This window comes from Struthio camelus, chromosome 1 (assembly GCF_040807025.1).
Source record: "Struthio camelus isolate bStrCam1 chromosome 1, bStrCam1.hap1, whole genome shotgun sequence".
Lineage (NCBI taxonomy): Eukaryota > Metazoa > Chordata > Aves > Struthioniformes > Struthionidae > Struthio > Struthio camelus.
Window position 1 is genome coordinate 148,360,753 of NC_090942.1, and position 23,494 is coordinate 148,384,246.

The window sequence follows — 23,494 nt, forward strand, 5'->3', positions numbered from 1 at the left end:
GGATTTCCTGCTCTGCAACTGTATCTTTATAAGAAAGAGAATCCACTCCAGGGCATGCTGGGAAGAAGGGGAGGGGGAGGCAAAACATTGCCTTAACGGTATTAGGGGAAAGGGAGGAAAAAACAGTCCCAGAGCTGCTGTCCAGGAAATGGGTTTTTTTTTTTGCTCTTGGAACTTCTCTCTCTCTGCCAGTATCCAGATTTGGTCCTTTAGAGTGGGCCGCAACATCTCGCTTCCAATCAAAATCCGTTCCTGTATGAAAGGCCAAATGCAAAAATGTGCTGCCCCGTTATCAGTCAAGCTAACTGTGTCTGGATTGAAAGGCAGAGCATATTAGAGCAGAGAGAGATGCGGACACCCACTCAGGAATGGAATGGGACGGGAATAGATAGTGAATCAGTCACCAAAAGGGTAACCTCCCGGCTAGCATTTCTCACACAAAACAAATGTCCATGTCAGTGTCCTGCTCTATACACACAGGAGAACCAGAGGAAGGTGACAGAATGCCCGAAGCAGCAGCACTCGGCGTAGTCAGAAATCACCATGAAGAGAAACTGCACAGGTACAAATTTTCTTGTGAATCAAAGCATAGAAGAGTTTTACTCTCTAGTATTTAAAACTAGAATGTCTTCTGAAATATCTGGTAGAGCCTGGGAACCACCTAAAAACAAATTAACCACGTAGTCAGCTGATGAGTATATTCCAAACACTTCCAGCAACTTTCTGTATACATCACACAATATATAAATAAAACAAGAAAATAAGAACAAAATAAAGCAATAGGACTTCCTGCAGTTTTCACTGAATACTCTTTGTTACTTAAAACAAGAAAATAACAAACTGTTTGGCAGTAGGACAAGCTCCTTATCTCCATCAAGCACCAGGAATTTTTAGCACATGTTTTGCAGTAAAAATAGAGGTGAACTATTGTTCAGTATACTCTTGCAGACTGAAGAAGCATAAACAAACAAAAAAAGAGAGAGAATGAGAGAGAGACAGACAGAGAGAGAGAGACAGAGAGAGACAAAATGCCTCAACTAAATTTATTTTCCTCAATAAAACACACAAATTATCATCTTGAGAAAGCTTATCTTTTCTGGCCAGCTGAGAAAAGAAAAGCAATTTAAACTTCTAGAAGCACAACCCTGGGTTTCAATACGATAGAGAGCGGCCAACCTTGGGGGAATTTTCCGCAACTGCAGCTAGTTGCCACAGGAGAGAAAAGTATGTGCACTGGAGAGCTGGCAGGATCATCTGAAAATAAAAACACAAGTCCTTTATTTACATGAAAGGCTTTACAGCAAAAAGCTCAGGACTAAATAAAGCATTCAAGCCTGACATTCTGCACACAGCTTGCACTACCATTTCTGCACTGTAAGGCATTTAGACCCCCAAAATAAACTTAGTAGATTCACATACAACTAAATGTTGCCTCCTGAGAAAGTTAACAGGACTAAGGTCCTGTTTCTGCAGAACCCTGACATCCTGATGAATTCAATTGAACGTAATCGTTTACTAATAGAGGTGTTCACAGAAGCTAACTTTAGGTTAGCTTCTTAGCATCTCTCTGCAGCGTTTGGATAAAGCAGACTACTACAGAGGGAAATTCAGAGCAGAAGCCAAACCTCGGTGCTCCGATGCTCCATCTAAAGGAGTATACCTCTGCCCACTGGCTACAGACTCTCAGCTCTCTTCCAGCTAAATTTCACCCCTTTCTGAATAACCCCCTATTCTCTACTGAAAACAGTGCCCGATTAACATTAATGACTGCTGAAGTACATCAACTTGTAATACCAGGGAAATACTCCATCTTGGCACAAACAATATTTGAGCTGAGCTAACCAGACAATCAAAAGACTGCAATTTAGGCAACAAGTAATTACAAACCATCTTCACCCCCAAGTCAATCAGCAAGCAACAAGTCCAAAGTATACTGATCTCTCGTTACCTGTAAACCATAAGGGGTTTCTCACTGTCCAACAGCTTCTTATCTAGGCGCAGCAAGATCGTACAATCAAGGCGAAATACTGAGCACGAGAAAGGACTAATCTAGATTTCAGATGATTCCTCTCATGCAGATCTCCAAATAAATGAATCCATGGCACATGAAACCTACTCATTCCAATAACATTATACCAAAAGTTGCCTCAGTTTCCCAGAGTGAGAAACGGAAACAGTATCTTCCTGCCTCACAGGACACTGGTATATACAGATTGTTTAATATGTGCTACTGTTCCTGCTTTCAACACAAAAAACCTCTGTCAGTGTTAAGTATCAACAACTCACCTGAACAGACAAGCCCCCACGTTCCATTTCAAACGCTAGCAACCTTAAAGTCTTGTCATACAGATTCCACTTGGTGAGGTCATGGGCACTGCAAGTAAAAAAGAAACAACACCACACTAAGCAAGAAATGGAATCTCACCTCACCAAATAGGTTATATTTATACCATTTTTGCCTGCGTCTAATGTACAGCAATAACTTTAAACAAAATCTAAGTCAAATCACGCCACAAAATACAAACCTAGTTTTTTGGGTACTGAACCCCTGGCTGTGATCCTGCTGTTCAAAAAGTAACCACCTACTATGCAGAGACCTCACATGAGCAAATAAAACACACTGACCTTCCAACAGTTTGCTAAAGCTGGTCATCACCTTACCTCCTTAGCAATGAAACTTACTGAGAGGCACCTGGTGAAATCTTCCACTATAAAGAAATAATAATTAAAGGGAAAAAAAATTTTAAATGGAAATTAAGTTTTTGCATGGCCTCATGTTGGTTGTAAGCTTTAGTCCATAGCTTCACAGTCTACACTCTTGCTACAAAACAGCAGTGTCCATGGATAGAGTAAAAAGAAAACCAACCTCTATACCTTTTTCTACACGTAACATCCACACTCTCCAAGTGCCCAAAAAAGGTCTAAAGAATGCTATTTTTTCCCTTTAAAAGAGTGTTTTTAATACTGCTGAGTGCTTGCAAGCTGCACGATGTTAGACTTCTCTTTGGAAAAATAAAGCAACCTTAGCATGCAGGAGAGACAAGAGCACAAGGCCCAACTCTCCCACCCTCTACTGTCTTGCATATTAATTTACTTGGTGAACAATCCCAGAAGAAGCAAGCTACTGAGAAACTTATGAGGGAAAAAAAGATTGCAGTCAGTATCCTCTCTTCAAACTGACTGCCAGTATTGAGAGTAAGGCAGTGCAACAGCATCCAGCTAAGAAAGAGGCACTGTAACAAGCCAGTTGAGAGCATCTCTGTGTCCACTCTGACACGCCAGCCCTATAACATACACTTCTTAGCCCCATTAGGGCTGATGCTCCAACCTCAGTAACAAGTCCAAAAAGAATTCCACATCCAAGAGTACAGTTCTGTTCAGGAAATCCGAAACCCTGCAACATATCTCATAGGGACCATTTTCATTCTCTAGTGAAAATCCCGCTAAACCGACCAAGTAAGGGCAATTCACGCTCTGCAGCTGTTTATTTCAGTTGACGCTTAAGTACAGAAAGTAAATTACGGAAAGTTAATTATGGCATGTAAATCAGCACTGTGTAAATAAATATCTCACTTATGAAAAGCTGCTATTCTTCTCAAAGCAGAATGTATCCGGGAAATTTCTCCTGCATCCGTACAAAAACCTTCTTCCTAAATTGTGCAAGTTTGGGAAAGAGAAAAGAATTAGCCAGTGTGGGGTTAAGGTAACTGCTATGTCTTCTTCCCAACCCACAGACTTGAACTACTCTCCTTCAGCCTTCCCCAGTGCTTTCATCTTCAACCTTACGACTCATACCTTCCTCTATGGCTAAAAAAAACCAAAAAAACAAACAACAAAAAAAACAACCGTTGACTGCACAGAAATTGTGTATAAGGAAGTGTCCCCACATTGCCAAATCCACAGCAATCTTTCAACGCTGTGGTATTGCTAACACAGTTTAAAAACTAGGGATTAGGCTAATGTAGAAGTCCTAAAACTCAGACCCGCAGGCCATTCATGGTCCCTCGCACAGTTGTTACGGATCTATGGAAGGCTAACTGTTCACATGGTGCTGGCTTTCCTTGCTTCCAGCTGCCAGATCACATTCAAAGATAGCTAAAAATACATTAAATACTTTCCCATAGATGCAATTGCTGTAGTTTCCACAAGGATACTACGTGATTATGGGAGATGGTCTGTACAACCAGGAATTAGAAGGGAGGGGTTCCAGGAGAAAACCTCTTTATTTAGATATGGATCACACTACCAAGATGTTGAATAATCCCTGGTCTAGCACTTATCTTATTTCTCATAAATACACATTCTCCCACATTGACATAGATGTCTATTTAAGACCAACAAAATAAACCCAATCTGAGGTTAGGGGATTTTTTGGCGTGACACGTTTTACAATATCCCAGCATCCAATAAAAACCTGCCAGTGTGAACTCTCATACCATGGCATGACACCTGTTCATGGCACAGTTGATCAGATCAGCTGCAGGCTTCTGTTGTTCAGTTCAGCTAGCAAGCTATTCATATCACCACCAGCTGTTTCTGCTTTTTAGAACTACTGAAAAACTTTGAGGGAGACCTTCCCTCAGTTCTCCTTCAAGGGGAAAGTCATCACTTCAAAGACCTCATAGCTATCTAATTTGTATTACAGACTGTCAGGTTTTTCCCTAGCAATATCTCTACAGCCAAAACAAGATTACAAAGGTCATCTTGCGTACTATCAAATACATAAAAGTACAGAACTATACCTTTTGGGGAACAGTCTCATCATCTATACATCCACAGCACTTCTTAGCTGATGTTACACATAGCATCCCCAGCACAATAATACTTCAATTTGTAGTACTGTAGTACACAATTGCAGTATTACTATATAGCAATACTATGTAGCCCAGGTCCAGAATATCAGGAAAATATAAAGTTGCCCTGTGGCTGCTGTGGACTACGCCGTTTACAATTTTCCGCCCTATTCCTGACAAAAACATCAACTCCATTAAAACATCAATCCATTTCATTAAACAGTCAATCTTTTTAGAGTGAGATCCACCTTTGAAAGCTCTGCTCCCATCGAGCAGAAAAACAGATACAAAGGGTAATTCCATATCCCCTTTAACCTTCTTTCTTCTTCTTTGATGGGGAAATAGCTTGTTTTTCTTCACAATGAGTCACACTCACCTTTTGCCAGAAGCTGTTTAGCAGCTGGTTAAGCTGCCCCATCAACTCATCTATCAGCTGAGTTCGGGCACAATCCACCTGGTTGTAGATGGCAATTTCTTCACTGCAGAGTATGTAATAAGTCCTGGAGGAAGCCTCAAGGACAGCCATATCAGAGTGTTTGGCCACAATATCTTTTACTTCTCTCAGCAAAGCATCCAAATGCTGCAAGTAATACAAGGGGTACGACAGTTAAACCAGAGTTAAGTCCACTTATGTTTCAGATACATTTCACCTGGCCAATATATCGTTACAGGTCATACAATCAAAATGAAATAAACGCCAGTCTGAGCAGGTGAAGTGCAGGACTATGGGATACAGCTTTCTTCTGTGTTTAAAACCCTTTTTAATTATTTTTTCTCTAGGTGTCCCTAAAAATAAAATAACTGTTTTAAGTTCTGCTTTAGCAACACACCTTTGGCACTACATAAAAATAATGACAATGGTAGGGAAGGAGTGTCTCTTCCTCCCAACAATGGAAGTTGTCTTCCTCAGCAGCTGAGGACGAAGCACGTTTCAGATCACCCCAGAAACTGGCTTCTTTATTCTTAATGAGAGGAAAGAACTTCATTTCTGCCATTTGTCTCTTCCTGTCAACTTTCTGTGCTGAAAGTAAAACCTACGAGTGTTTGCTCAACATCATCTCCCTGTAAACACCCTTGATTAAGAATACATTAAGCTATTCCAAGGATTTCATCTATCCATTTCTGACCACCCTTCTCCCATCAGCAGATATATTATCCCCATTCTTATCTTTCAGTTACTATCATCCTCCAGCAGCTGGGAGACAGCCTTCAAGGAGAATGAAACCCATTTTGTAGTTACTCCTGGAAATGCCAGCTCAGATACATGGCATAACCCACCCTCTCTCCACCCAACAATGAAGAACCCAGTCTATTCCCAAGGGCAGGCCTATCATACGAAACCATAAATCATTACCCACCAGGGCATCAGGCCAGTCACAGCATATCAGGACTGACAAGCACTAAAGCTTTTCTTGGCAGTCCCAAATCAAAAGGTAAAAAGCCTGAATTAGATGTATGAGGTATGAGAATATTTCTTTGAGGTATGACAATATTTCTTTGTATCTCAACAGTCCCCTATTTGTTCCAAGTCACACTAAACCCTGTACATTGTCACATAAATTGGGTACATTCCACACGCACCCAACTACCCCAATTCCTATTCACCTTCTCTAGATGTCCTGTACTGTAAACATCTAAATCATAATACTGAGGAATCTGCAGGAGATTTGTCACTTTTTCTGCATCTGCTGAATACTGCAGAGAAAAAAAAAAACAGGATATGAGCGCATTGTAGGAATTTTAATGAAATATTTAACATGCTTTCACAGAGCAGCTGTTAGTTACCTTTGCCAAGAGCTGAGGAAGCACCATAATAAAGTGTTCAGTAATTTTGGTACAATCTTCCAATTGTATTTTCTTCTCTTTTACTGACAGAATCTGCAGACAAAGCATTTCGTTTCAATTACAATATCTTTTAGATCTGAGTGGGATTTTACGTTTAGCCAAAGGTTAACTCACATGCCTCTATCTCAAATAAATCAAGCCAAGGCAAACATACTTTTCCACAGAGTCAACCAGATGGTTTTGGTTTTTTGTTAACATTAAATTAGATGTAAATCACTGAACACAGATAAAATGCTCACCGCTTTATCAATAGCAAGCTTCCACTAGCTTTTGCCTAACGCTCACACCCTTCAACATCCACTGCTAATAAGATCTGGAGGTCAAAAGACACTGTAGCATTTCATGAAAAGTACGCTATTTTATTTCTAAAGAGGTACCAACCAGTAGGAACGTGCTGTTTGGCAAAGCACATAAGATAAAGAGAAAGTGATTACAGCACAATAAATCACAGTAAGATGCACTAACTTTTTTGGCTGCACCTCTGCCCACTGGAGGATGACCTTCAGCTGCTTCTCTAACAGTTGCGAGGATAATTTCAATGAGAGCACTTTCATGGGCATCACTCAATGCTGCAAATAAATCAGTTTCTTTTCAGCATCACACAAAAGAAAAATGAAGATACAGCAATAGATAATGAAAAACCTATCGTTTATCTGAGCAACTGTGGAAGGACACCACATAAAGAAAGATGCAGTGCTGCTAAAGAAACGCCTAGAGAGTGTTAGATTTAATTTGAAGAAAAAAATTCTTTATTTACTGAACAGAAAAGCAATTATTCCTCTCATGGCCAACCTTTTTAGGCACTTAGGCTCCCAGCGACACAGAGAGCTTCAACCAGGCCTATCCCTACTGACTACTGTCTCACCTAGGACACACACGCTTCTTTGAATACCAAATGCTTTAACTCTCTGAGTCCATAAGCTTTGGTTTCGACCATGCAACCACCTCCAGATCTACTGCAACAACTACTGCTTAAGTTCACTTTAAAATATTTTTACATAAAACCAAATCTCTGGAGCGTTAGTTGACAACAGATTCAACACAGTTTTTTTTTCTTTTCAGGCATGAACAAAATCCTGACAATACTACACTTCAATCAATCAATACTTTTAGATTCTTAAGTTTTGGACAAACAAATAAGTGAAGTCAGAGTTACTTAAGCATTATGGCTTAATTATGCAAGTATTCTTGCAAAGCCTCTATACTAAGATTATATAAATACTGAAAAATAAAAACAAGTACGTTGATACAAATATCACAGTGGCAATATCTGAGTCACATCTACTTTGTGACCCTTGAGGACCACAATCTGACATCAAAGGGCACTTCAAGGTGGAGTGGTCTTAGATTACCTGAATGCAAAGTTCAAAAAAAGAGAGTCATACAGACAAAGCTAAGGTACTGACCCACCTTCACCATCTTCTTCAGCATTTTTTAATAGAAGAGTGGTCATGCACTCCCAGTCCTTCAGGAATTTGCCTGCCCAGTCCCACAAGCTGTCTATGAGGTATGTGACATGTTTGTGTAGCTAGGGAATAAACACAAAAGCTTAGAGAAGCAAACCCTTCATTAGAAAGAAATACAGTTTCACATGTTCTTCTCCCCTTTTTCCAATTACAAAGCTTTGCCATCCATCCATACATTCGCATGCAGTCCTCCAACAAACTAAGTTTGAGGCTAATCAGTGTTAAACCCCATTTCCTCATTCTGATACAAAAGGAGCCATAAAAGCAGGAGAAAAGCTTTTCTTTCCTCTTTTTAGGATATTTTTCCCCGGTAATTTCAGTATTCTCTTTAAAACTGGCTTCTGTATTGCTTCTATATTGCTGACCATAACAACTAAAAATCCAAACTTGGGGCTAGAAATGAGCTAACATTTTAGATGATGTCAATAAAGTTCTTTGCAAGTAGATTCAAAACCGCTGTGCCTGGGACAATTTGGCCGGACACAGGTCTAGACCACAACAAAAGCCAAGGAGCTAAAATGTAGCTGATAAATTCTCAGGAAGGCCTGTTAGCACAGGCAAAACTACCTGGTTCTTAGCCAGTCAGCATAGAACAAGGGCACAACAAGTTCTTATCTGCCTGCAGAAAGACACAGGCACACATTAATACCTCTCACTCATTGGCATTAGTCTTTTGGGTTATTTTCAGATGCTGCTTCAGCATTGGTTCTCTCCAGCAATATAGCTGTACATTAGTTCTGACATAACAGAAGCGGCAAATTCCATCTCCATTAAGAGTCATCCTAGAGAATCAGAATGTCCCAAAGACCAAACAGTTCTAAGTGCATAACCAGAAATAGCCTTCAAAAGGAAGCCAATACTTTATTGAACGTGCAACACTGGATGTAAAACTTACTGCAGGGGATATTCTCCTCACCTCACTCTCCAGGAAAAAACGTATTAACTTTTTCAACTGGCCAGTACTCGCCCCAAACTTCCCTCCTCTTTTGGGCAGAACTTCTTCATCTCCCTCATGCCTAAGCAGCCTGCCAACAGAAAAGAAGTCAATCCAATTCTGCCACATGCTCCCTAAGTTCATTCACCAGTACAGCAGTAATTCTGTCAAGACTTCAAGGACCATATGTCTTCTAAATACCTACTTATTCATTCCAAATCATAGTAGACCTTTTATCAAATGAAAGGAAGAGACTAGATTGTTTTCCACTATCCGAGATCTGTTATCCTTATGAAAGCAGAGATTCTCTCTGATAGCTTCACAGGTACCCTGCCAACCTTCTGGACAACAGATGCACATTGCACAGTGTTGAACATATAAGGAGGTAGGCATTTGCTCATGCTTGAGAAGATACTTGCTCTAGACTGAATTTAAACCTTAATAACCTGACTATTTTTCACATTATGGTACATCCTGGCACTAAAGCTCCTTAAAGAAAGCAGAGTATCTTGTATTAACAAGAGGCAATTTACTCAACTCCAGATACACTGGAAAAATTATTCTTCTTCTGCCCAAAGTATGAAGCATATTATACTTCACTCCAATTTCCACTTCCACTTTATCCAAAAGGAGTGTGACTGTACTGCTCATGAAAAATGCTAATCCCAAAATACATACAAAAAGGCCATCCCCATAGATTAACGTAAGGCCTGAAGTGCTTGGATTTAAGAGCAGGGCCACACTACTTCATGTTGCCATAAGCTTATACTTCAAAAAAGTGCTTCCGCTAGTGTGATTTAGCCCAGCTCAGTAAGTAATCTAAATTAAAAATGCAGACACTGAGGAGATTTCACAAACACACACACAAAAAAAAAAACATTTATACTAAAACTTCTATCAGTATGATGACTGAGAGGGAGGGGATCACTAACATCTCCATCACACTAGAACCAACACTTCTACACTGGTAGAAGTACGAAAGAGAAGAACTGGACAAAAAAGAACAAGGATGAAGTTTACAGGGTCAAAGTATCCATGCTGCACGGGGAGGCTGGGTATAAAAAGTAAAGTTATTTATCAAGGCAGTAGTTTCAGTGGCAAAACGCAGCAGTGTTCTCAGAGGAAGAACATCTGGTTTATGACAGAATACTGGGAGCCACATAAAAGATGAAGTAGATGCCATAGAAGACTCATCAAAACAAGAATTTATCTTCATTTGTCTTTTTGTCAGACTTGGCTCCACAAACACCAGAATGTCAGCAATTCAGCTGGATAGGAACGGACAGCTAGGAGGAGATTCTACGTGTGAGAAAAAGACAAATCATTACGATTTCTGAATTTTTCCCCACAAAAGCCCTGCCAAAATATTTTTACTTTCATTGCCCTTTGTAACACAAAATTATTTCTCTCAGTTGAAGAGACAGAATACCTCTTCTCTTTTTAGCATGCCAACTCCATTCACTTCATGCAATCATTGTTATAAGAAGCCCATTTATAAGAGTTACTCCTGGGGAAGATAAACCCTATACTTCATTAACCTGACAGAAAATTGGGAGGCTTTTTAATCTGCTGCCTCTCTCATTATTCAAAGCCTTTACAATGCATAAAATAACTTCCAAAGGGAGAAGAAGAGGCTATTTTTGTGATTAATCACTAAAGCTATGGAAATCCAGCAGATGTCAGGTGATGAATTAGCTTGTAAGAAGCAAAGCAACAGGAAAAGAAAGGAAAAGGAAAGGTAGTATACTCTCAACATGGCATAGCACCTGTGGATCAGCCAGTTGTTTCATATTCTCTAGCCTTGTGCTTTTCTCATGCCTAACATGTCAGCGCTGCGCAGGGAACAAACGATTACCCCCAAACAGCATTTCTCTTCCAGTTCAGCTGAAGAAAGCACATCTACTATCCTCATGGTACTTATTTCCAGCACAAAAAATAAACTCTTAATGCCCCTCTTCAATCTACCTTCAATGTGAAACAAATGAGAATATGCAAAAAGTAGGCAGGCAGGCAGGCAGAGATACCTTTTATAAAGGAATTCCCCAGCTGCTACTGCAAGCGGACGGTGTGTGGTGTAAACAAACTGGTATAAGGTTTCACAGTCTTCAGCTGATAACACATCCTCACAGTTCCTAGGCAAAAATAACAATAAAAGTTATAGTTCGGGTTTATCTACAAAGAATATCATGAATGCCATGCCCAGCTTTTACTAGACCTGATTCTCCATAGCATCGCAACTTGTTTACACAGCTAAAATTCAGTAGGACACAGCTAAAAATGCTATCAAATGGAATTGACAGCATTTTTGTACTCACTTTGTAGAGAAACAGAGGTCTGTACAAGCCATGAGGAATCAGGCCCACTGCATGGACAACAGTTTAAAGCATAACTAAGGTTGATTAGTGCTCATTGTATTTACAAAGAAAAAAAAATGGAAAATGATGCCTCTACTTTATGTCTTACAGGTTGGTCATAGAAGATAATAAACAACAAGTTGACTTCATTTTGCAATAAAAATTGTTTTAAAATTATTTAGCATAGTATTTTAAAACCTATACTCTAAGTTTATATAGAGTCACGTTTAAAAAGAAATCAAATCACATCAAATCACAAAGCATGCTTGTGACTGTGATCTTTCTGCCCAAACACACAGTCACAGTTTTTCTCACAGCCGTTCAGCTACACATCCTGAGAACACTGCTTGCCAACTAATGAACCTTCAACACTCTACGGGAGGTAGAAATGGTATTAACATCAGCCTTATACAGAAAGGAGACTGAAACATCAAGGTCGAATGACCTGCCAAAAAGATACCAGAGGAGCGAAGCCCAAAGCAAGAATTACAACTTCAAAACACTTCCTTTCTACTGCCATAGCAATGTCATTGGACTAAGCTACTTTAGAGAACGCAACAGCAACATCTGAGACCCTTCCACTTTCTACAGCCAGGCAAGGGGGAAAGGGGGTTTTATTTATTACTGCTATCAGTCCTCAGGCACTAACACTTTAAAGCCACCTACAGATGCAGACCACTAACATCTCTAAAACTGAGGATTCATGCTCTGCATTTGCTGGGACTGACATCATACAAAAATTAGCACCCTTTCCTGCACTTGTTTGTCCTCAATCCCATCTCACCCCTTAGCATCCTGACAAGTCACTAAGCCCCAAACAATTCTCAAACCTTACTGCAAGGAAGTGAACTAACAGTAGGTAAGAGCAGCACTAGTGTTTGCTGCAAATAGCTTTCAGCACTGCCCGGGATTTAAAATCAGAAACAAAAAAAGACAGAATTCTTATTTCTGGTAGTTAACAGCCTCTAGTCTATGGATGTTGAGACCTCATGAATTTGACCTTTACAACGTATTTATTCATGTATCATTTGCATGCTTTACCAGTTTTCCTCTGTTTGTTTATAACGGTCACTGACACAATAAACAGGTCTTAAATGGAAGCACTGATGATGTGCCTTCAAAAGTGATGGGTCAATCTGGCAAGATAAAGCTTGCCCCCAACTAAACCCAAAATCTGGCTTACATTCTTCAGGCAGGTTTTGGTGGCCTCTTTTAACCTGTAATTCCCTTGAGTGTATATTTGTGGTAGCAGGCCAAATGGAAAAAGCTCTGAGTATATATCATGTAATCAGTATAAAGAACAATATTTACAAGACTGTTATTCAACCACCTACAGAACTAAGGAAATAGTGTAAAAATGTGTTTATTGATGTTAAACAGTAAGTAATTGAAAAAGGTAATATGGTGCAGTACAGTACATGAATAAGCACTGGTATATCCTGTGAAGTCATGAATGAAATATCAATTATTAAACTTTGAATAGTTCTCAGCTGAGATGATCTGTTCTTTACCTTGCATCTTACAGTAGTAAAGACAAGTGACAGTAACACAAACAGCGACAACAAATAACACAGGAGTAAGAATGGATAACATAGCAAGTCTGTATTTTAAAAAGTTATGGAGAATTTACTGGAATAAGCTAACATGTAAATGTTAACCAGTTTGACATGGTTGCTTTCATTTTTTTTAGTGTGAAACTATTATTTAGTTATTTTAAAGCATTTAGTTTCCATGAAGCTGCCCTTTTCATTTTCTCTATACACATATATTTTTTAAAAGCTGGAAGCACCTTGCAAAATGGGAAAGTTCTATGCAAACATCCTGGGATCTAGACTGGGCCAACACACAATCAGAGGATGACAGAGAGGTTGAGGCTGGAAGGCATCTCTTGAGATCTAATCCTACCTCACGCTGCTCAAGTTGGGTCAGCTAGAGCAGGTTGCTCAGAGCCATGTCCAGCTGGGTTTTGAGTATCTCCAAGCATGGAGACTCCACAACTACTCTGGCAACCCATTCTAGTGTTTGACTACCTTCACAATAGAAAAGCTTTTTTTCTTGTGTTGAAATGGAATTTCCTGTATGAAGATGCCAGGCAAGTGTGTACATTTTCTAATATCTGCATTTATTTGACCTCATATATCAGTTTTTTCCTTCTTAGCATTCTAGGGAAATAGTGATTATAACACCTGCTGTCCCTATTTAAAAAAATTCCTTGTCTGAATTTTTTGGATAGCTGAAAGTGTTCAGTAACATGGCTGCAGTTATAGACAAACCTCTCTTTGGGTAGAAATTAAATACTTGCCTATCTAGCACAAATGAAATGACAGCCGCCGTGATTTTGGCTTTGTCTTCAAAGAGGCTAGGAATTTGTCTCAATTACATTAATCTACAACAGCGGTATTCCTCCCCCTCCTCAAGACAAGAGTAAGTCAGAAGTAAAAGCTCTGGCTACGTATGAAACACAGTAGTAGTACAGAAGCAAAGGAGGGGAAAACAACCTATTTCTTTGCAACACAGGCTGGCAGACACTGATGATACCTCTTGAGCCTTGGATCTTTTCTTCTTTCTGGAACGAGAAGGAATACCTGCATGTGCTTCCTCTGCTTTCCACATGCTGCTCAGCCACTGCTCTCTGTGAAACACTGAGGTTTACTCTCATATCCCCACTCAAATGAGTGTTCAGGGGTTTTACTTGCGTCTGGACATCGCAACATTAAACTACACCTGCCATCACTACCATTACTGCTGTCGCAGCAGATGGGTGCCTTTCTTTTTAACATACATAAGGCAAGAATTATGCATTCAGAGAATACTTTAAATAGAGCGATACTACTGCTGCAAATCTACAGCCCTCAGAATGCCAAGTAACAGATAAAGGTTAAGCCAGAAGTGCCTGCCAGTGTTTAGGTGTCCAAAAATAAACAGGCATGCCTTCCACATACCAATGTCATGACACACTATTTTCTCTGCACTTCTGTGTGAACACGCCATGGAGAAGAAATTGCGATATTCTAGGGATAGCTCACAGACCCATTTTATTCTGTGTATGGCACCAGTTGAAAGATCTCATATCTTTGTTCCATTTTACTTTATGCAAGAGACATGACCATATACAGCTGCTGGAATCATCCCGCTTGCTCTCTCCTATTGCTTATACCAAGCATAATAATAATAATATCAAAATAGTAAAATAAAAATGCATCTGATGCACTTTTGAAAGTTGTGCTACATTACCCTTTTTCCTATCTAATGGCTGTGCAGAGAAAGATCAGGCACACATCATGGGGACATTGTTAATCCAAGGTATAGCATCTCAATCAAAAAAAAAAACCTGTTTATTTTGCATTTAAAAGAAATCTAAGTCATAGAAATTTGCAAAGACATTGCACAAACAACTTTACTGTTGCCCTGATCATTACCATCCAAAAAATACAAGCATTCTAATGCTTGAGACAATAGAACATGTTTACCTGATTTTTATAATTATTTTATTTACCTCTTTCTACCCTGCTGTCATTGTAGGTATTTCAAGATGACATTTCGGTGATCAGAAAGAGAGAGGAGAGTGTGGTCGTCACTACAGCATAACAAGACTCCTTCCCCACTCACTTTTTAAATAGGATTAGTGTGTTGCAATGCACTGTATCCTATGATTATGCTGTGACAGAACACCAGAAGATGCACACTAGACAGATGCTGTGTAAGTAACTACGTATTTATTTTGTTTAAGAAACATAACTCAGGGAGACATACAATCCATACTCTTCCTTGTTAACTCTTCAGATGGGAGATATTAATATTTTTGAGTAGATACCAAGGTTTCTGAATGGAAGTATTTGATGGCACAAAATGGTTGAAGAGAACTTCCAAGGAAGTGTAAAAAAAGAGAAGACACAGGAGAAAGCACAAGCCTTCTTTCACTTTTGATCTTTCACTTTTGCTTTCTTTGGAATAGGCTTGACTCTTCTCAGTCACAAAGCGCTACCATAACTCTACCTGGATAAGAGGGTAGACCTAAAGAAATCATGGAAGAGCTGTAGTTTCGTGTCATTTCCTTTTGCTAATACACGTGACTCATGCAAGCAATCAGACCTGTGCTGCCGAATTTGCTCCACTGAAGAGAGCCCTTCACACGGCTACTTTTATCAATTTCAAGTTAACATTTCCTTATTTTTGCTAAAGGCCACTAAACAAGACAAAGGTAGATATTTTCCTCATCTGTATGTAAAGTATGTCTCTCTCTTCAGCTTATTTTTTTTATCATACAAAAACACTTTTCACAATAGCATTTCGGCTTCCAATGCCACATAATGTTTTTCTGCACAATGGGTTGTCTGAAGGACCTTGCTAAAAACAATGCATTTGCCTATCAAATGTCACTTTCTCCTCCAAAGTCCATGAAACAGCAATACAGAATCACCTAGTTCAACCCCCTGCTGAATTATTTGTCATGGGACATCTGCAATGCTCAGTAACGTGTACTACATTATTAGCCATAGTGTATTTTGCCAAATCCGGTTTTCAAGATTCTCATATAGTGTAGGCCTTCCCACTTCAAATTAAGAGATTCTTGCCAGTCTAGGTGGGAATCAGAAGGGATAGTGAAGCTTTTAAAGTGTAAGAGTGAAGCAGCTTTACCTGATTTGTGACTCTTCCACTGAGCAGAACACTGGGCACTTACAAGTCTCAGTTTCCTGACCCTTAAGTTGGAGTAACTCTACTTACCACTGTCTAAGCACTGCAGTGAGAATTAACGTATTTATCAGCTCTACTAAATAGTTTAAACATGAAGTCCTCAATGAGTGCAATGAATCCAGTTTTCACTCTTCTTCACTCTTTCAGGCAGCTCTTCCAAATTTCTAACTTGGTGTTCTGTGCTTAAAACTCAGTTTAATTTCTAGTTACATTTAACGGATGTGATACAAAGTAATTTTCTCCTTCCTTGCTATTTATATATTCAAGCCATTTGTAGATTTGTGCCGCTACGTGCATCACTTCTAAACTTCCCTCATCCACCTACTACAGTTACCTAATTGCTTTTGCTGCTCTTTTCCGAACTCCCTCAACTCTTTCAGGTAGTTATGAACTACCTGAAATATAGAAATGAACAGAATTGTCTGGTACTAGCCTCACTAAATTAATTTGCTTTCTCAAAGGGCAGTATTTCCTGTAAGTTTCCTTATTTTCTGCACTTCTCTCTTTCAGTACATATTTATCACTCATTCTTTCTCCCTCTTTATTTCCTTCCTATTCCCTCTCAGATGCTTTGCAACATTAATGCTAACAATTATGCATAATTCAATAGCATTAATAATTTCTATTACGCTAAACCTCACAGGCTCGTTTCAGTTTTAGGATCCCATTGGGCTGTGAAAAATAGAAATCCACTAGCCGAAAGACCTTCACATTCAATTGAGACAACATGCAACAAACAAGAAAAAAACAGCTCAGCTCACAGGGTGAAAACACAAATATGGATTTGAACAGACCAGGTATGTGCACAGCAAGAGCGTTTTGATTCAGCACTGATTTTTCTTTTTAAATAATGTAACACATTAAGTGAATTGAAAAGGTTAGTGTTTTTCATTGCCTGCCTGGCTAGTAAAAGAGAGAATATAAAGGCCAGCACAGCAGTTTTATGGGCCAGTAGTGTGTACAGAATAACCAATGTATATTCCACAGTACTGGAATACAGTCACAGTTAAGAGATGGTTAAGAGATGTTACTAAAACACAAGGAGCACAGAAGTTCAACTGCAAGGCAAGAGTCACTGCAACGGTCAAACATCAAAAAAAATAGGTGGAGGCCTTGCTACTATACTCACCCAAAAGACAATTATGGAAACCAGAAAAAGAGTTGCTGATATACACACAATGGACTAATTAAAAAATAATTTTAAAAAAGGGTTACTCCTGCCCTTGCTCCTGGCTAGTGCATGTCACTAAATAACAAGAGATTTATTCCAAGACAAGAGACATGTTCTAGAGGTCAGTACCTGACCATTTAAGACTATATTCTTGGAGGAAAAAAAAAAAAATTTGCTGTGAGCTGTCTCCAAACCAAATATATGGAGTTTATGAGATACACATTCTAACCAGTAGATCTAAAAATGAAAACTTGAATCTGAAAGATCTTTCATGCCTCCATAAAAACGTACTGTGGGCAACTAGAATATAGCTGCCAAATTCGCAGATGACAAAAATGAGCCATGCAGAGAAGACAGTACAGTGTGACTGAAAGTTGTGAAAAATGTGGTTACATCGATACATACACACAGAAGCATGCTTTACAAACAGTGGAGTCCCTGTCACCAACCCTATTTCACGCTTTACTGCATGTACCAAGTAGCATAACTGCTTAGTATCCAGATACCAATCATAAGCCATAAAATGCATCTATTTCAGACACACTAACCCTGAAATTTCTTTGCTTCTGGAATACCATGTTGAGTCCTTTCTGACACATTTATGTACTGAAGCATAAGCTTCGCCATTGCTGGAAAAGCATCTTGATGCAGACCCTTATTAAGAAGTCTGTGTCAGAGACTGTCTGTACTGTCTGCATTGTCTTCACGCCGGTTTTATAGACTGGTGAGTACTAGTTTTATCAAAGAGAAGATCTGTAGTTGAATTTGTTCGTTAAGTCTCCAGTTCCCACTTTCATCGTTCCAGTAATTAAGACAAATCAACAGGGCTCACAGCAATTTGGGGGGGAGGGGGAGGGAAGAGGGGCTACGCAGCAGATGAGCAAAAACAAAGAAAAGCATGTGTTTGCTAGGCCTCCACACAGCCTAATTAAAAACAATTTTTTAAAAAATATTCATTTTACTCATGAAAACTACATTTCCTGACTGACAAGTGCTATTTAGAAAACTTTAATAAGCACTTATTCACGATGCAAACCTAATTGCATTTAAGAAAAATAAGGATAGAAGAAACATTGATCAAACTTTATAGCTGCAGCTTGCATTGATGAGAACATGATCCCACATAAGAAAGCCAGAGAAGCTAAACAGCTGCAGTGCCAATATAGCACTTGTTAGTTAGGTACAGAACAAGGGCAGCCGTAACACCATCTTTGTACTTCAACAATGGTGTATCGCTCCTCCTAGCACAGGGATGTATTATGCACATAGACACAGCATTGTACTTTGTTCCACTAACTACGCAACACAGAGAACCAAGTGCTGCACAAACGGACATTGTAAACACAGTAACAATACAACCCTGTCTACTGCTGGTGAGACCCAAACAGTGGTACTTCCTTCAGAAAAGCATGCTATGTCCACAGCAGTCATATGCTGTTCTGATATATATGCTGGAGCAGACCTAGAGAAATGCCCCTCAAGTCAATGGAGTGTGAAGTGAAATAGAAGCCAGGCCCCCCTTCAGACTATAAAGCAGTGCTTCAGTATACAAAAGTACTTAAGACTTAATGTCAACAGCAATGCTAAAAAAAAAACCCATCCAAGTCGAACTGCTTTTACTTCAGCAATATAGAGTAACCGAGATAGCTGGCAGTGGCATATCCTTTGTCTGTTCCTATGAATAAGTGGGCCCTACTCATGAAGAGTTTGTTAGCACAGCAGCTTCAAAATGCACAGCAGCTACTGGTATGGCCAAGTTTTAAGAGTGGAGGAGAATACGGATACTGGCTTAGTTTGCCGCTGGGTCCAGCTCTGCCTAATCGTTGGGCTGATGCAGGAGAAATTAGAAAAGCTCCTTCTATTGCCAAATGCATATAGATACAGCACAGCATCTGTCATGTCCTAGGCTGTTCTTCAGCACTCATGCTGAGAGGCATTTGTTCTTCTATGGAAAAAACAACAGCAGCTTGCATAAGCAGTACATCAAAAGGTGGCTAAAAGTGGGAGAAAATGACAGGAAAAGCAGGTTTGATACATCTTGTCTATATCTGGATGTTTACCAAAGCTATTCCAGTTTTTCTGGAACTTGTCCCTACCTGAACACTTACAGCTTGTTTATACAAGGACCCCAAGGAAAATCCATATGAATGGATTCAACCATATTCAGCTCCTACGTGCACGCTCAGAATTATTAAATCCTAATTCAGTGGAAGTTAATTCACTTTCAAAACGATCAAATTCACCTTAAAAGCATTTTATCCTCAACATTAATAACATTACCTCAACATTAATAACATTAACTCAGAGGTTTCATGCAGTTCATTCATGTCTTAAGCCTCCTCATGTATACATGTCCTTATTTCAAAGCAAGAGCGCTCCTATGGCAGCTTATCTTGAAATAACTCCTGGAAAATTATTTAGAAGGAAATTTCCAAATGCAGATAAGTCTTAACTGTCACCTCACAAATTTTATTAGTAACTCTTCCCATAGCTTTCAGAGTTCTATGTACATACCTCAATATTTATTCTACATTACTTGGTCGATTAAGTTCTACATCCTCTTCTAGCAGTGGGTAATACTTTTAGATTACTTCTGAATATTGGATTCAAAATCTGTACTACTTCTGGAATGCTTCTGAATACTTCAGCAGAAAAGCAAATCACAGAAGGCTACTGGACAATGTACCATGCTGCACATGGAGGCATTTGTGTCAGCAGAAGTCAACTTAAATCCTGAAACAGCAGGGCACTTATGGAGTCCCAAAATCTATTTTGCATTAAAAAAAGAGGGACAGAGAATTTACTCATCCCTTATTTTGCAAAAAAAGCCATTTCTAAAATAAACATACTGCTCAAGAATGTATCAGAATAGGATTCATACAGTGCTGTAATGTTAGCCTAGCTTCTCCCCATACGTCCAGCTTGCCATTACCCTACTGAACCTATGACTGGTGGGTAATTTCCTGATTTTCTTTTTTGTTGTTAACCTTCCACTTCAGCAAAAACAAAATGTCACATACTTGCTCATTTCCTGTCAGTCTGTTTTGGGCACAATAGCTCCCAGATTCTCTGCAACAGAGCCACAAACGTTCAAATTCTACCAACAACCTCAAAGCTCAAGGCTTCCTGTATCACCTGGGGAAACCAAGAAGGTGGCAGAGTTCACTGAGTTCCCAGTCAAGACCTGGAACACTGGGATGGAAGACTCTGTGGTGGGGAACTTCCCCAGAGATAGGCAGATGCTCTATTTGAGAAAAGCCAGAATGAAAATGCTTTGGAATTTCCTTTCAGGGGGAAGTATAAAGATATAACAATGTACTTTCCATACCAAATCTAAGCACAAAGATTTGCATAATGTTGGTGTTTCCCACAGAAAGAAAATGCCATGTTTTGAGCAGCCTTAACTGTAACTCGTATCCTGCCGGGAGCAATTGTTTCTCAGCATGTAATTGATTACAGGAAGATTCACCAGGACTGTATCTGGATCTTGTCACCATTCAAACAATACAGTAAATTAAAAAAGAAATTATTTACTGTGACACAAGCATCAAGAGTTTCATGGCTTGAACTGCTACTTCATGGTCCTTGTCCAGAAGCATGGACACAATTCGATCCTAATGGATGCAAAATGACAATAAAAAGATATAACATGTATTGTTCTCAACAAACACATATTTTTCCTACAGTGAGATCATCTACACTAGTAGAGCAGAGATTTATTTTTATTTCAGCAGCTATTTCCTAGGAGACATAAGGCAACTGGATTACTACCAAATAGTTCCCCAGCCCCGGAAAATTAACAGCATGTTAATTTTTAACTGAATTAATCATGCAGTAATATGATATTTTTCATAGATGTAATGTATGCGTTCACGAGAAATCAACGATAGTCTACAAATTAAAAGTGACTGACAACTTGTTTCTAAGATGTTACTACTGGCACTTCAATATGTTAAGTGAAGGTAAGGCTCAAATTACAAGCATTACATAACCAGTGTCTCCCATCAGCAATAAAGTGTGTATACGTACACATTACAGAAGCCAGTGTCTCGCTGGAAAAATAATTAGGATTCGGGTCATAAAGTACTTCCTGGAATAAGCAATATTCCCGCCCTCTAGATGTCACACTACTGTAACTTGGTACACGTATAAAACACCTCAGAACACAATGGAAATTTTCTTCTCTTGTGCACCCAAGAACTCACATTGCCCCCAGTACAGCCTACATTTTTAAGGCACGTTAAACCTTAAGACTTACTTGCTTGGGGACTAACAACTTTCTCACTTAACACTTCATTTCCAAATCTCTAGATTCATTTTACTTTGTACCTTCCTTCTCCTCACAACCGAGCTGCAAGGTGTGGAAGACCAGGAATCCTGAGTTTGGCAAACTCAAGGATAACAGAAGGAGAGTGTGAAATCAAGCTTGTGGGAAATAGATTACGAGTTACATATTTCCATTTACCATCACTAAGAAAGTGCGATTTTAACTTTGGAAGATTCCAAACCAGTTTATATTTTGCGTGTAGGTGTTTGGGTTTTTTTCGGGATTGGGGAAGGGGATGCTATGATCTATTTATATAGCATCTTCCACGCACAGAGATGTCAGTATGAACGCTGAAGCTATTTCATCAGTCTCTGAATAACAATCCTGCAGTTGCCTAAGCAGCTTACAGTAGCTTACAGCAACCTTCCTCTAACAGGAAATAGAGAGGAGGGATAAAAAATTGTTTAAACAGGGGCTGATTTTAGACAATCAAGTTTCAGCCCGAATAATTTATTCTTAAGGCTTCAATATTAATCTATTTCTTGTTCTTTGAGAACATGACATAGCTTTTTTTAGCTACTGACAACTGTTTTGACAGTTGTAATGGGTAAGCACTGCACCTTTGGCAAAAAGAGTATGAATTACCACCACATGCAGGCATTGATTACATACTGATTCAGAGGGACTGAGATATCCATACCTCCTCTCACAGCATTCTGAGCTTTCTTTTCCAAATACTGAAAAGGCTCAGCCCCACTGGCATAAGAACAGCTGATGAAACCATCACTAAGGGCAGGATTAAAAAAGAAAAGGTTTGAGCTCTTAAATGAGTCAGGATGTTGCAATATGATAAAGGTCATGTATAGGGTCACTGTGGTCACATGACAAGTTCTCAAAATTACAGTCTATCATTTGACTTGTCATGACAAATCAGGAATCCTTCTTCAAGAATGATAATGACACAGTAGATCAACAAGGAGTCATGCATTCCCACATCAGTGTAATACATGATCAGCCAATGCAATATGTACCAGGTGAACCCATTATCAGGAATAGTGAAAAAGGGACCTTTGGAGTATCAAATTCTTTCTCATCTGCCAAAGACCCTGTTAAAAAAAAAAACGGCCATTCTGGATAAATGGCAAAGATGACTGACTAAAGATTATGCTAACACCATTCCATGTATAAGCCAAAATAAAACAGAAATGTTCACATAAACAGAGGGAGACATCTCTGCAAACCCCTTCAGCCACACAGTCAAGCAGACTGTCTCTGCAGCACTTCATAGTTCTGTCAGTCAAGAAAATGGGGAGATCAGCTCTCATTAAAATATCAGATCCTGTACGTACACCCAACCCAGATTTAAAAAACAGAAAACATAACTCATTTACCTTGAATCTGCTAGTAAAGAGATCCATCCTAGAAACAAGTTCTTCTCTGCTATAAATTCCCTGCAGTCCCAGAAGACACTTTAGCCGTACTTCAGCTTGCTACAAGACAAAAAGGAATCTGCTAACAGTAACAAATACGCATCTTTGATGTCATTTACTATTGACTGGTATTTACATTAAGAAAATAAGAGGTTTGTGGGTATGCCTACAACAGGCTAGTCAAATACTGCCTCATCTTCTTTAACAGTGATATCAGTACCATTATGTCTGTGTGCACACACACATGTGTCTCTCTCCCACACACACCCAGGAAGCCAGTAGCGAGCCAAACTTCAAGTCCTCAAAGTTTGTGTTAGGCTCCCTTAAGAGTCAAAGAAACTCTCACAGATCTCACAACTGATGAACAACAACAGAATTTAAAAATGGAAGAATTGTGCAATTCACCTGTCAAAGCTATACAAAGACAAGAGTACAGATTACCTATGTAATACCATCAGCACTCTTTCCGTACACCAGAATTTGCTTGTTTCCTTTCAAGACTTGACTCACACAGAAGTTAGATATGGATAAGGCCTTTT

The 23,494-nt window shown here is 39.3% G+C and overlaps 1 protein-coding gene across 7 annotated transcripts in view; it reads right to left on the bottom strand.

Annotated features, from left to right (window-relative positions):
* Window positions 1-23,494, bottom strand: part of LOC104138686 (cohesin subunit SA-2) — a 63,769-nt gene that overhangs the window by 14,944 nt on the left and 25,331 nt on the right. For 6 of the 7 annotated variants that reach the window (XM_068922727.1, XM_068922707.1, XM_068922717.1 and 3 more), the window contains 12 exons: window positions 22,917-23,015; window positions 20,793-20,872; window positions 11,063-11,170; window positions 9,021-9,129; window positions 8,049-8,166; window positions 7,104-7,207; window positions 6,579-6,671; window positions 6,399-6,488; window positions 5,170-5,373; window positions 3,574-3,650; window positions 2,287-2,374; window positions 1,177-1,254 (listed from right to left, as the gene is read on the bottom strand). In XM_068922727.1, coding sequence (XP_068778828.1) covers window positions 1,177-1,254; window positions 2,287-2,374; window positions 3,574-3,650; window positions 5,170-5,373; window positions 6,399-6,488; window positions 6,579-6,671; window positions 7,104-7,207; window positions 8,049-8,166; window positions 9,021-9,129; window positions 11,063-11,170; window positions 20,793-20,872; window positions 22,917-23,015 — 1,248 coding nt within the window. The remainder of the gene's footprint in view (window positions 1-1,176; window positions 1,255-2,286; window positions 2,375-3,573; window positions 3,651-5,169; window positions 5,374-6,398; window positions 6,489-6,578; window positions 6,672-7,103; window positions 7,208-8,048; window positions 8,167-9,020; window positions 9,130-11,062; window positions 11,171-20,792; window positions 20,873-22,916; window positions 23,016-23,494) is intronic. The other variant, XM_068922735.1, reaches the window with a different exon arrangement.